Source organism: Dipteris shenzhenensis, chromosome 32, assembly GCF_047967505.1.
Source record: "Dipteris shenzhenensis isolate YYH24624 ecotype China chromosome 32, Dip_SZ_1.0, whole genome shotgun sequence".
NCBI lineage: Eukaryota > Viridiplantae > Streptophyta > Polypodiopsida > Gleicheniales > Dipteridaceae > Dipteris > Dipteris shenzhenensis.
This window is the reverse complement of record NC_141627.1, coordinates 34,715,603-34,727,293: the sequence shown is the minus strand read 5'-3', so window position 1 is coordinate 34,727,293 and position 11,691 is coordinate 34,715,603. Positions and strand designations below refer to the sequence as shown.

The window sequence follows — 11,691 nt, the reverse complement described above, 5'->3', positions numbered from 1 at the left end:
GGAGTTGGAGCATGCAGCAACTCTCAGAACCATTCTCTACATATACTTTTGCACCCACGAGATGCTTTTAAAGAGTTACCAAGGTGACCTGAACTGAAGCTTGCAATTTTGAAACATTTTACATTTCAATAGCGTTTACACCATGCACCATGACGTGATAATCTTTTATGAACGAGTGTTTTAATGGCATTTATACCTCCGTGCTCATTCCATGATAATCTAATATAAACAAGTGTTTTAATACAAGTGATGGCCAAATTACATATGATGCTGTAACAAGTGCAAATATAATGTGCACTTCCTATCTCGACTTTTGAAAAGATTTATAACACTTCATCCTTGTAAACATTCTAGCATCTAGTAAGGAATACATCAGGACTATTTCACATTCAAGAATCAGCACCTCGATAAGCGGAAGAAAGAACCCCGCATTTTAACAGCATGTGCAAATTCATAATCCCAGTTATTCAGACTTTTGTAATGTAGACACGAGTTTTGAAGCTCCAAAAGCGGCAGAACCCCCAAGTATTGTAACAAGGGCAACAATGAGCTGTAATATCACCTTCCATGCAGACTCCTCCGGTACAAAATACACGAAAGCTGGACCAGCCAGCCACAATGCTACGGAAATTGCCAATAGAGATCCAGGAGTGCTTGGGTCAGTAGCTGCAGACAAGACACCCAGTTCTTCAGCCTTCGAAAGAAGGCCCAATCTTTCTATTGTAGACAGAGAAAGTCCTGCATTTTCTGCTGCTGAGAGGAGGCCTGCCTTCTCAGCCTTGGACAACAACTTCAGCTGCTCAATCCTTGATAGCACTTTCACAGAAGCAGGCTCATCTGAAACTTTATCCCGCAACTTTGCAGACTTATCTCCTGATTCCAGAACCTTCACCTGCATCGAAGGAAATAACAGATAGGAAATGTTCCCATATTACAAGCATTTAACGACGGAATTTGAAATCTATTTGTATCAATGCACCATGTGACAAGACAACTCATAGAGCCATTAAGAAAGCCATTTCTGTCTTAAGATGTGCCCTTGTTTAAGGGAAATACTTGTTAACTTTGAAATAAGAGAACCCTGTCAAAATGCCCAATTCAAATTCAAAATACCATCCAGAGTTTGGGATAGTCTCCATCTTGAAGCACATCAAGACAGACACACTAGATGACCTCATACGAGATGTCATACCCGCTAGCCTAGTATAATCAATAGATCAGGTAATAAAGATAAAGGAATGGCTTGTGTTTATTGTCTTGAAATGGACCCTTGCTAAGAGATATACTGGCTAACTCTGAAATAAGAGAAGCCTGTTAAAAGTGCCCAATTCAAAATTGTTAAAGCCCAGGTACCTAAAGAGAGACATATACCTTTGTAAGACTAGAAAAAGTCCAATCATACAAATTTCGATAAGTCCAATCATACAGGTACCTCAAGAGAGACATACTAGATAACCCCATACAAGTAGCACACTTGGAATCATACCCACCGCATAGGATGACCACCATTTTTAAAGAAGGAACAAAATCTCAATGAAAAGAAAACCAATCTAACACAAAAAGTACTATTCCTAGTCAAAATGCTAGGCATCAAGAGGCTCAGATGGGCAAAACAAGCACACCTACACACCCAGCAAAAGAAAGTAGAAAAAGAAACTCATATGAGAGGAGGCAGAACACCTAAACCAAAAGACGCTGAAGGAGATCCGACTCTCTAAGATTACAGGAGCTGAAATAAAATTCAAGTACAGGATGACCTCTGCTGTTATAATTAAAGACCTCAAGCTTCCAATTAAACGTGCACAATTCATTAAAGCTATTGTGTATGGCTATTTTTCTCAGCATCACTTCCTGGCTCAATATGGAGTTCAGGCTTTCTGAGAGAATTTATAGGCCTAGAGTGGATGCATTTAAGAGAGTAAAAATCCCTGTTACATATATAGACTCTTGGAAAAATTGCAAGGCACCAATAATATACCATATTTCAAGTATGGTGCTTCAACCATACCTTCAGAGTGACATCCGAAAAACATGGTTCTCACATCTTTTCCTTTCAATACACCAAGCTAAATTTCTGCAAGAGGGAGTGTTGTATCTCCAAGTGCACTGCTTAAAAGTATCCAAAAACTTGTGATAGCCATCTACTTACCTGGGATTGCATCAGAACAGCTGATTGTTGGAAGAACTATTTCCAAATCTACTGCTTCAAAATATCCAAAAATTAGTGTGTATTTGATTCACCGTGTGCATCTGAAATGGTTGATATTGGAAGAAGTCTCTCATCGAATCTGTTTACACTTAACATGTGGTAGTCATAAGCATATCTAAACTCTCAGCCTATTCTCCAAAAGATCCAGCAATACTAACTAACTACTTTGACTTCATTCCCAAGCAAGTCAGTCCTTTTGTAAAGTTCCCAAGCAACATTTCAGATTAACCTGACTCTTGAAATTTCTACAAATCCCCTATGCAAGGTATAGCAAACCCTGGACGTGCTCAATTACTCCAATAAGCTAGATGAACAGACTATAGCCACAGGTACAGAGATAAAGACAGTTAAATGCAGCAGCAGCACGCAATTGTGACAAAATAACAGAACAGTCAAAGGCTAAGTCTCCAAAGCACAAAGTCATCTCAGACATGTGAGACCAAAGGAGGTGAGAAAATCTCAGAGAAATGTGTGAGATCGCATCAAGCAACCGAAAGCATCTACTGAAGAATAAGAAACAATTACATCCATCTCTGATCCATATATGAAATGACAGAATGTGATTTGGCACAGATTTAAAGTGTTGAGGTGTTGCGAGGGGGGTTAGCAGGTTGTAAGGAAGATCCTATCTAGGGAATCAAGCTACAAAGGGACCAGAAGTTGGAAGGCCATTGAGCTAAAAATAGCAACACAAAAGACATTCATGCTGAGTAAATGATATATGCAGATGGTCAATGAAGGCCTTAACTATTGAGTTTGACATGAACTGTGATAGAAATAGCATAATGGAATGCTGGAGCAGTATGTTTTGAGGCACCACACCTAGCAGAAGAAGCAGTATCATACTCTTAGTGAACTGACTGATTACACTGTCGTAGTTAACTTTTTTTCTGTGCTAGGCATATTGAGCAGTAGTCATACATGAATTGCTAAGACATGCAAAGCCAGACAAAGGTCACAGATAGCATGCAAAGCATGCGAAGCCAAGATCCCCCACAGAATGAAACTCCAAGATCTCCACTGACAAAGTCTGAAACCAGCAGAATAGCACTTATGGGAACATCACTGAGCCCTCTTCAGTATCCAGGTTAACGAGGAGGGTGAATGCGAACAAGGGGTGCTTCAAGGCAAAATCAGAGCTGCTCACCATTTCACAAACCTTGCGCCTCACTTGTAGTATTCAGCAGATCGTGAGGCAAGCCCATCAAGCCCCTAGCACCACAACCATCATTAGATCCTCCACTCACGGTGTCGACCATCCCGCTACCGCCTCTCCCTGTCGCTTCTACCCGCTAATGCCGCCACCGCCACGTTGCTTGCAAACGTTTTGATTAGGTTAGTAGCTTGGGTTAGGTACAGTTGTGTTGTATTAGTATATTTAGTTTAGTTTGGGTTAGGTTCAATCAACTTAGCGGTTAGGTTAGTCCGGTTAACCTAGCTGAGGTCACCATAGTTGGGTTAGTGTAGGTTGGGTTAGGTTGACTAACTGGGGACGACTCAATTGTCCTAACTGTCCTAGTGGTCATAGGTTAGGTGCCCTACCTGTCTTGGATGACTTCGTGTCTTTTGTGTTTTCAAGGCCTTTGCCGACCCTGATTGAGCCCACTTGGGCCCCATTTAACAGCCTCTTCATCATCCATTATCTTGAGCCTCTCCATCGACATTTTAAAGCAGCCGAGTCTGTCAGATTGGGACCTTCTTGCAGGGAGATGGCCTGGTGAATTGTAGAGCCGTGGGAATGTCATTCTCTGCAAAACAAAGGCCTATACAGCCTGTGTATGAGAGTCAATATATGCAAAAATATATGCAGTCAATGCCTAGCATGGTTAGAAGACAGATGCAAAAGGGTTCTTGACAAGGTTGTTGACAGAGGTGCAAGCAAATGCGATGCGTTCTATGCTGAAAGTGGAGATACAGGCGCCAAGAGCAGACAACTATTGTTGAAGCTACGATGCCTAGAGCAATTAAACTACTAGGGAGAATGCATTTCTTCCAATGCTGTAATGCAGTCCGGCCATGTTGTGCCACTCCCTAGCATGCACCCACACCATGCTTCAAAACCATTGATGATGCCTTTGGATGCAGGGCAAAAATCTGATTATTGTCAGACGATTACAGCTGCAAATACAAAAGGATTTTGTGGGGAAGGGCTAAATTCATGGAAGCTTTGTCAATGGTGCTTCAAAGCATGACCCAGGGGCCAGGATCACACCCAGGCATTTGAAGCAGATGGGCCAGCAAATCAGCCAACAAATTTGTGAGAAGACTGGAGAGGTTGAGCACCATGCAAAGCAGGAGATGGGCAAGCAGCCCATGCTTTCTCCTATGCACCTAAACAATGGCGATGGTAAGGATACGAGGGACGATGACCCCATTTACAGGGGATCCAGGAAAGGGGCTAGGAGGTCTCTTATCAGCAAGGATGATACTCCTATCTTGACCAGCTAATAGGGCCCCTCTGTGTTGGCAATTTGTATGCAAGGCTGATGGAAGAAACAGCCTATCCCTTGTTTACATCTTCTGCACACACTTTAGGGTCCAACAGGCCATTCGGTAAATCCAATGATGAAAAAAACAGCCAAAATTATGAAGACAATGGACAGCAAAAGGAAGACTGTAAGAAATCCTAGATTTACTATATTTAGAAATGTGCTAAGGAACAGAAAGGAGACTGAAATAGTAGAGAACAAGGAGCATTTGTATTGCTTGAGTGTCTGTAGTGTGTCATCCATACAGTTGGGCCTCTCTTATATAGAGAGTGAAGAGTCACACATGAAAAGGTGTGCACTCCAAAGTGTATGTGCATGAAGAGGTGTGTATCCCTTGTGAAGGGTGTGACCCTTGATGAGAGGGTACATTACAATGGGAGTGTCTCTTCAACAGAATGTCTCTTGTGAAGGGTTGTGCCTCATAGGAAGTGTCCCGTCCAAGGGCATACCCTTCCACAAGTGTTCATTCATCAAACCATCCATAAGTCTAAGATATAGAGAAAGGAATACGTCACAGATCGTGACATCCCCTCCCACTCAAAATAAGACCCTGGTGGAGATAATGAACTAATGTAGAAAATATCACGGTAAATTCTGAAAATACTACTGTAAAATGTCAGGGTAATGCTGTAAGTCTTCATCAGATTGCCAAGTAGCGTCGGAGTCATCCAGATCTTGCCAAAGAACAAGGAATTCCGTGATAAGTCGATGTCGAGTCTCTCGCTGTTGATGGTCCAAAATACGCTCAGGAATAAGGAGAACATAATCGTCTTTCATTTCTGGGACATAATCACCTGCAGGAGGAACTACTTCATTGGCTGGAATGTACGTCTTGAGCCAAGAAATATGAAATGTTGGATGGATTTTACCCCATGATGGTGGTAATTCCAATTTGTAACTTAAGGTAAATTTTTCTTGACGATCCCGAAAGGTCCATAGTATCTTGGTCACAACTTAGGAAGCACAGACTTAACCGTCTTATAGCGATGTGGGGCTATAAATAATAGCACCATGTCACCAGTGTCAAATTCTAGGTGACGTCTATGTTTGGTGGCAGACCGTTGATACCGCTCTTGCGCTTTTCGCATATGATCCCTGACTTGGAGTAGAATGTCTTGCATTTCTTGAACCAGTTGAATAGCTAGGGCCACTCGATGTTGAAGTACAAAATTCGTTGGTACAATCAGAGTGTGTCCATAAGCTACTTGGAATGGAGTCATGCTGATGGCACTATGGAAAGAGTTATTATAAGCAAACTCGAGGAGTGGTAGATACTCTTCCCAAGCTGCTATGCGTGACTGAATATAACATCGAAGCATTTCTTCCAGAACTTGGTTGACTCTTTCAGTTTAGCCATCTGATTCTGGGTGATTGTACCCAAAGATTCGAACAGTGCAATCCAAAAGTGACTGGTAAACTTAGGATCTCTGTCGGATACGATATTCTTGGGCAATCCATGGTGTCAGAAGATGTGTTGTATGAAGAGTTTGGCGATGTCCGGAGCCTATGCACTTCTTTTGCAAGCAACAAAGTGTGCCATTTTGGACAGTTGATCAATAATTACCATAATCTGAGTGTTACCTCGGGAGGATCGTGATAGTGTGGTAATGAAATCCATGGAAATACTTTCCCACCTTAACCATTTTGATGACATCGCTTTTCATATGAGGCCAGTAGTATGTTGCACTGAGTAACCTATAAGTCTTGTTGATGCCTGGATGGGCAGCATAAGGAACTACATGATGCTCTTTTAGCAAAAGACGTCGAACATTCTTGTCATGTGGTACACAGACATGATCTTGATAATACAGAAGGTCATCCGTATAAGAATAGGATGAGAAAATCTTCTGTTCGGAAGTCGAAGGTTGATCTTTTGAAAGAACTTGTACTACTGTGCCAAAGTCTTTATCATTGAAATACTTCCCCTTGAATGAATTCGGAACATCCACAGATAATGTAGAGATTACCATAGCTGATGCTAGAGTTAACCTGTTGAGAGCATCTGCAACTACATTGCGTAGTCCTGGGATCCACAGAGATGCCTTGAGTTGAAATAACATGTCCCAAATATTCGAGTTGGGTCTTGAAGAACTCACTCTTCTCAACGTTGATGTAGAGAGAATTTGCGCGGAGAACTTCAAAAACTTGGTGAAGATGTTGTTTATGCTCATGTAGGGATCTGCTGAAAACGAGGATGTCATCGAGGTAAATGATGACGAACTTATCAAGGAAAGGCCTGAAGATGTCGTTCATTAGTATCATGAATGTGGCCGGGGCATTGTTTGATGCAAAAGGCATAACCAAACATTCATAGTGTCCATACTTTGTTCGAAAAAGCTGTCTTGTACTCATCACCTTCTCGTATGCGAATTTGATGATAACCAGAACGCAGATCAATCTTTGAGAATTGTGTTGCGTGTAGAAGTTGATCGAAGAGATCATCGATGCGAGGCAATGGATACTTGTTTTTGATAGTGAGCTTGTTGAGGGCTCGATAGTCAATGCAGAGGCGCATTGACTTATTCTTTTTTTCCACAAGTAGTCGCAGCCCTTTCGGATCTCCTGTACTAGGCCAAATGTGACCTTTGTCGAGTAGTTCGGTCACCTATCTTTGGATTTCTCCATTTTGAGTGTAAGAAACCCAATAAGGAGGTTTCAACGGTGGATTACTGCCGGGAATAAGTTCGATTGGTTGATCCACTGGTCGTCCAGGTGGTAATTGCTTTGGTAATTCCTGTAGAAAAATATCCAAGTAGGGCTGGAAAAAAGGTTGGTTGAGGTATTCAGGAGGATTCTTTGTTGGTGTCTCCTCTACTGCCGTCACCAACAGAAGTCAAGTCTTTACTTGATGTTTACGAACCCACTTCTTTACTTGTAGGGCAGAGGCAACTGGGGTTAAAGGAGAGTCCCTAGAACCAATTAGCTCAATAAGTTTTCCCTGGTGGACAAACTGGATAGTATGGCTGCGAAAACTCATTGATGGATCATAGTCGTAGAGCCACTGTTGTCCAAGTATGACATCGCACCGAGAAAGAGGCATGATGTCAAAGTTCAACTTGTCTGTATCATGTTGGATGCGAAAAGACAAGTTTTTGATGCTGGTGTTGCACAAGAAGGTAGTTCCATTTGCGAGTTCAATCTGAAAGTCCATGGGACTAGGACTGGTGGTCAACCGAAGTTTGTCAACCATAGAACTAGCTAGGAAGTTATGAGAGCAGCCACTGTTGACGAGGATTGTGACCATTGTTCCACGAATCGATCCTTGGACACAAAGTACTTGAGTGGCCAGGGAAGGTTCGGGGTTGCTGGCAAGGCTCATGTGGATGGTATTTGCCATTCGAACAGCTTTGCCTTTCTTGTCTTGTGCTAGGGTAGCATCTTCTGTTTGGGAAGTGCTAGGTTCCATATTGAAATTTTGCTTTGGTCGCTTGGGACAATCGAACCATCTATGGTCGCCTGTACAGATGGTACAAAGTCCTTTTGTGCTGGAGTTGTTCTTCTTGTCAGTGGCCGCACCTTTATGTTGGGGATGATAATCATGACTTTGTGAAGAAGAGGCACGATCCTTGGAGGAGTGCTTCTGTTGGAATCCAGCATACGATTTCTGAGACTTGTGGGGATCTTGAGACTGTCGCTGACCTTGATTACCCGAGTTTTTTCTAAACTTGGGGTTATCTTGAGGGTGAGCACATTTGCATAGTAGAGTTCTATGTTCTATTAGCATTCTGCTTCCCTGTGTTTTGGAAATCTGTAATGCGCTTTGCGTAAGCAATAGCGCCAACTGTGGTGGTGATGTTTGCTTTGAGAACATCAATGCATAACGAGGGGTTTAGGCCTAAGATGAAAGCATGAAGGCAATCATCATCAGTTAAACCATCAATCTCTAGCACCGATGTGATGAACTGAGAGATGTAGGAAGACAGGGAGCCCATTTGCTCCAACTGTCGGAGTTTTGAACGTGCTTGGAAGTCCGCATTCGCAGGTATGAACTGCTTACGGAGCACATGTTCAAAACGTTTCCAAGTTAACACACTTTTGCCGTCCTTTAAGCGTTGTTGCCACCATAGGAAAGCCGTATCCTTGAGGAGGGAGGCTGCCAAGGCAATCTTTTTGCCTTCAGTGAGGTCAACAGTATCAAAGTACATGCGCAGTTTTGCGAGCCATTGGTCAACCGTTCGGCGATTTCGTTTACCAGTGCAGACTTCTGGAAGTTTAATGTCAAGTCATTTAGTTTTGGAAGCTTGGAGTAAGCAGTAGAGGGCACGGAGTTCAGTCGAATAACCCTGGTCAAGTCACCCTAGTCTAGTCACCCCTGTCAGCTGACCTAGGTCGGGTCAACCGACCTGACCTAGGTCCGTTGAATGGACCTGGGTCAGCTAGTACCACTCCCTAGGTCGACTACTTTGCTGCCCTAGATATAGGGCCCTCCTTCCCTATCATTTGTATCGAGTTCCACTAACACACACACACACACTACTTGTGCACAGTTCATATTCATTATACCAAAGCACCTTGCCTCATCTCTAATTTGCACTCTTTCTCTTTCTTACTCTCATATTTCACGCTTTCGCATGTGCAACATTTGACAGACACGCGTAGTTCTTACCAATATTCATCTTAAGATTGGTCCAAAGCATTCCAAGCCCCTTACTCCCTGATGCCACAATTCTTCATTAAATGGCCTTACTTCTCCTTGAGAATATTGAATATCTATGACTGTTTCATGCAACTGAGGCAAACAGAAAATCTCGATCCACAACTTTAGAACTGACAAAAATAACTTTGTCACAGACAAACCTTAGACATCACCAGGTGGGTTCAGATACTGTTAAACCATGATACACGAAGTTCTTACCTGTATCATCTAAAGATTTGGTCCAAAGCATTCCAAGCTCCTTATGCCTGATGCCGCAGTTCTTCATTAAATGGCCTTACTTCTCCTTCATAATATTGACTTTCTACTGCGAACTGCATGTGTTGCTGCTATGCTACATGAAAGGCCAAATTCCTTGCTATATTTAGTCACAGACTCTGATCTTTATGCTCTTTCACCTTAAGCACTTGGTGCTTAAAGTCTTAAATTATAAGGAATGAAGAATCACCTCGAAAACGATCCATCACTCCCTAAGGATGGGCAACGCTGCTGAGCAAAGATAAGGGTATCACTTTTGACCCAGGTTAGGAACATGATTCGACTGAATGTCCTCCTAAATTAACACCTCTAAGAAGAAAATATTAAAGTGTTAGCAAAACCAGCTGCCATAAACAACTCATTGGAGTCATGGTCACACTACAGCCCATGCACCGACTTCAACTTTGGTAAACTGTAAATGGCGCATTGCATTATGCTACAAAGAAGAGGAAAGACAAACTCTCAGCATGAATTTCTAAGCCCGTTGATCCTATGAATGGTGTGGCTTAAATCAACTGCGTCAGCCATATGGATGGAAATCTTACGAAGCAACATTGGTCAACAAAGGTCAATGATTATGTATCACATATCGTAAGTACATTGCGACAAGAGGGTAACAATCCTAAGCTTTCCAAGAAGTACATCAAGCTTCATAACCAAAATGGCCGAATCTGAGGAAAGAGCTGTGCAAAACAGCAGAGAACGTGGCAAGGTTACGTATTGAGGAGTTTGCAATGCAGGAATGTGAGGAGTTCTGCCCCCTTCAGGTATTGAGCTCCTTCAATCTTTCTTCGAATCTTCCTACAAGAGTGCAGCTAAATCCCAATTTATAGAAGCGAAAAAGGAAATGGAAAATGGAAAAGGCTTAATGCTGAGGTTGATAAATTGGAATGAAGACGCATAAATTTCCCAAGCAGACGAAGAAGAAGAATGCTTCAAAGCAAACGAAGAAGAAAGGCACCCGTTTTCCACCAATGTAGCGTGTGCCACCGGATTCTTTTCCACCAGAGCGCGTGGCAGAGATGACGAGAAGCCGGTTGCTGCTGCGACGGCTAGCAGACTGGGCTACACCAAAGCTTTGAATTGCCACTGGTTGGCTCTGAAGGGAGCAAAGGGCAGAGGAAGATAAGGCAGAGGGCGAGAGGGTGAGAACGCAGACACACTCTGCCATGATTTATCTGTACTGTATACAACCTTGTTGAAGGCCCTTTTAACTAGATCGCATGGGCCAATCCTGCTCTGCCACGTGCCATCCACCACAGGGCATCACCGACCCAACCCTGGCTTTGAGGCTCGTTACACGTAGTGCCGCGGATGCCCACTTCACTGAACAAGGACCAATCATCGAAAAAGATTGGCTTGCTGCGCGCACCTCGCAATCCACGCCATGCGATGGAGACGGGGGGTATGCGAGTTGAGGTTTGTGGGCTTCTAGGCCAGTGCCTTCGACGTAGACAAATGGGACACTTAGCTTGGGATTGCCTAAGACGCCAGGGTAGGGATCCTCCTCGGCCTAGGCAAGAGCAAGGGGCTCCCCCTCAGCCCAGGCAGGGGCAAGGGGCTCCCCCTCAACCTAGGTAGGGGAGCATCAGGCCAGGCAGTCAGATTGTCAACAGCACTCGCAACAAACATCTTGGGTCGAGCCTTCTCAAGGGACTTGGACCAAGGTTGAACACAAGAAGCCCATCAAGGCAGCCCTCAAAGCGCGAGAGACTGATCGGTGATCCCCCAGTCTCAGGAGAAGCTGGCAAAGGTTGCCCCTATGGAGTAGGAGGAGGAGACCTTCGATCTCCCGACTGAGCTGCAGGCACCAGTAAAGCAGAGTGCCCAGGTCCCTTTGCAGCAGAAGTCTGGAGCCACCGCTGAGCAGGTCTCGGTAGACCCTCCATCGGGGCCGTCCCCCGCCTCTGCCCCCCTCCCCCTCAGTCCCCCCGCCCCCTCCCCCTAAACCTGAAATCACCTGTACCCTCCCCCTAAACCTGCAATCACCCCTTTCTCCCTGCCCGCCTCCCTTCCCTGCCTTCGGTACTGCAGCCCCCGATGTCCTTTCCATTACTTGTCCCCCTTCTCTTTCCAGACCC

At 43.9% G+C, this 11,691-nt stretch overlaps 1 protein-coding gene across 1 annotated transcript; it reads right to left on the bottom strand.

Annotated features, from left to right (window-relative positions):
- Nucleotides 1-212: 212 nt before the first annotated feature.
- Nucleotides 213-10,781, bottom strand: LOC147880650 (uncharacterized). Its single transcript, XM_087371199.1, has 2 exons — nucleotides 10,572-10,781; nucleotides 213-892 (listed from the first exon to the last, which is right to left on the bottom strand). The coding sequence occupies exons 1-2, from the start codon at nucleotides 10,779-10,781 to the stop codon at nucleotides 464-466; spliced, it is 639 nt and encodes a 212-aa protein (XP_087227325.1). The 3' UTR covers nucleotides 213-463.
- Nucleotides 10,782-11,691: the final 910 nt, after the last annotated feature.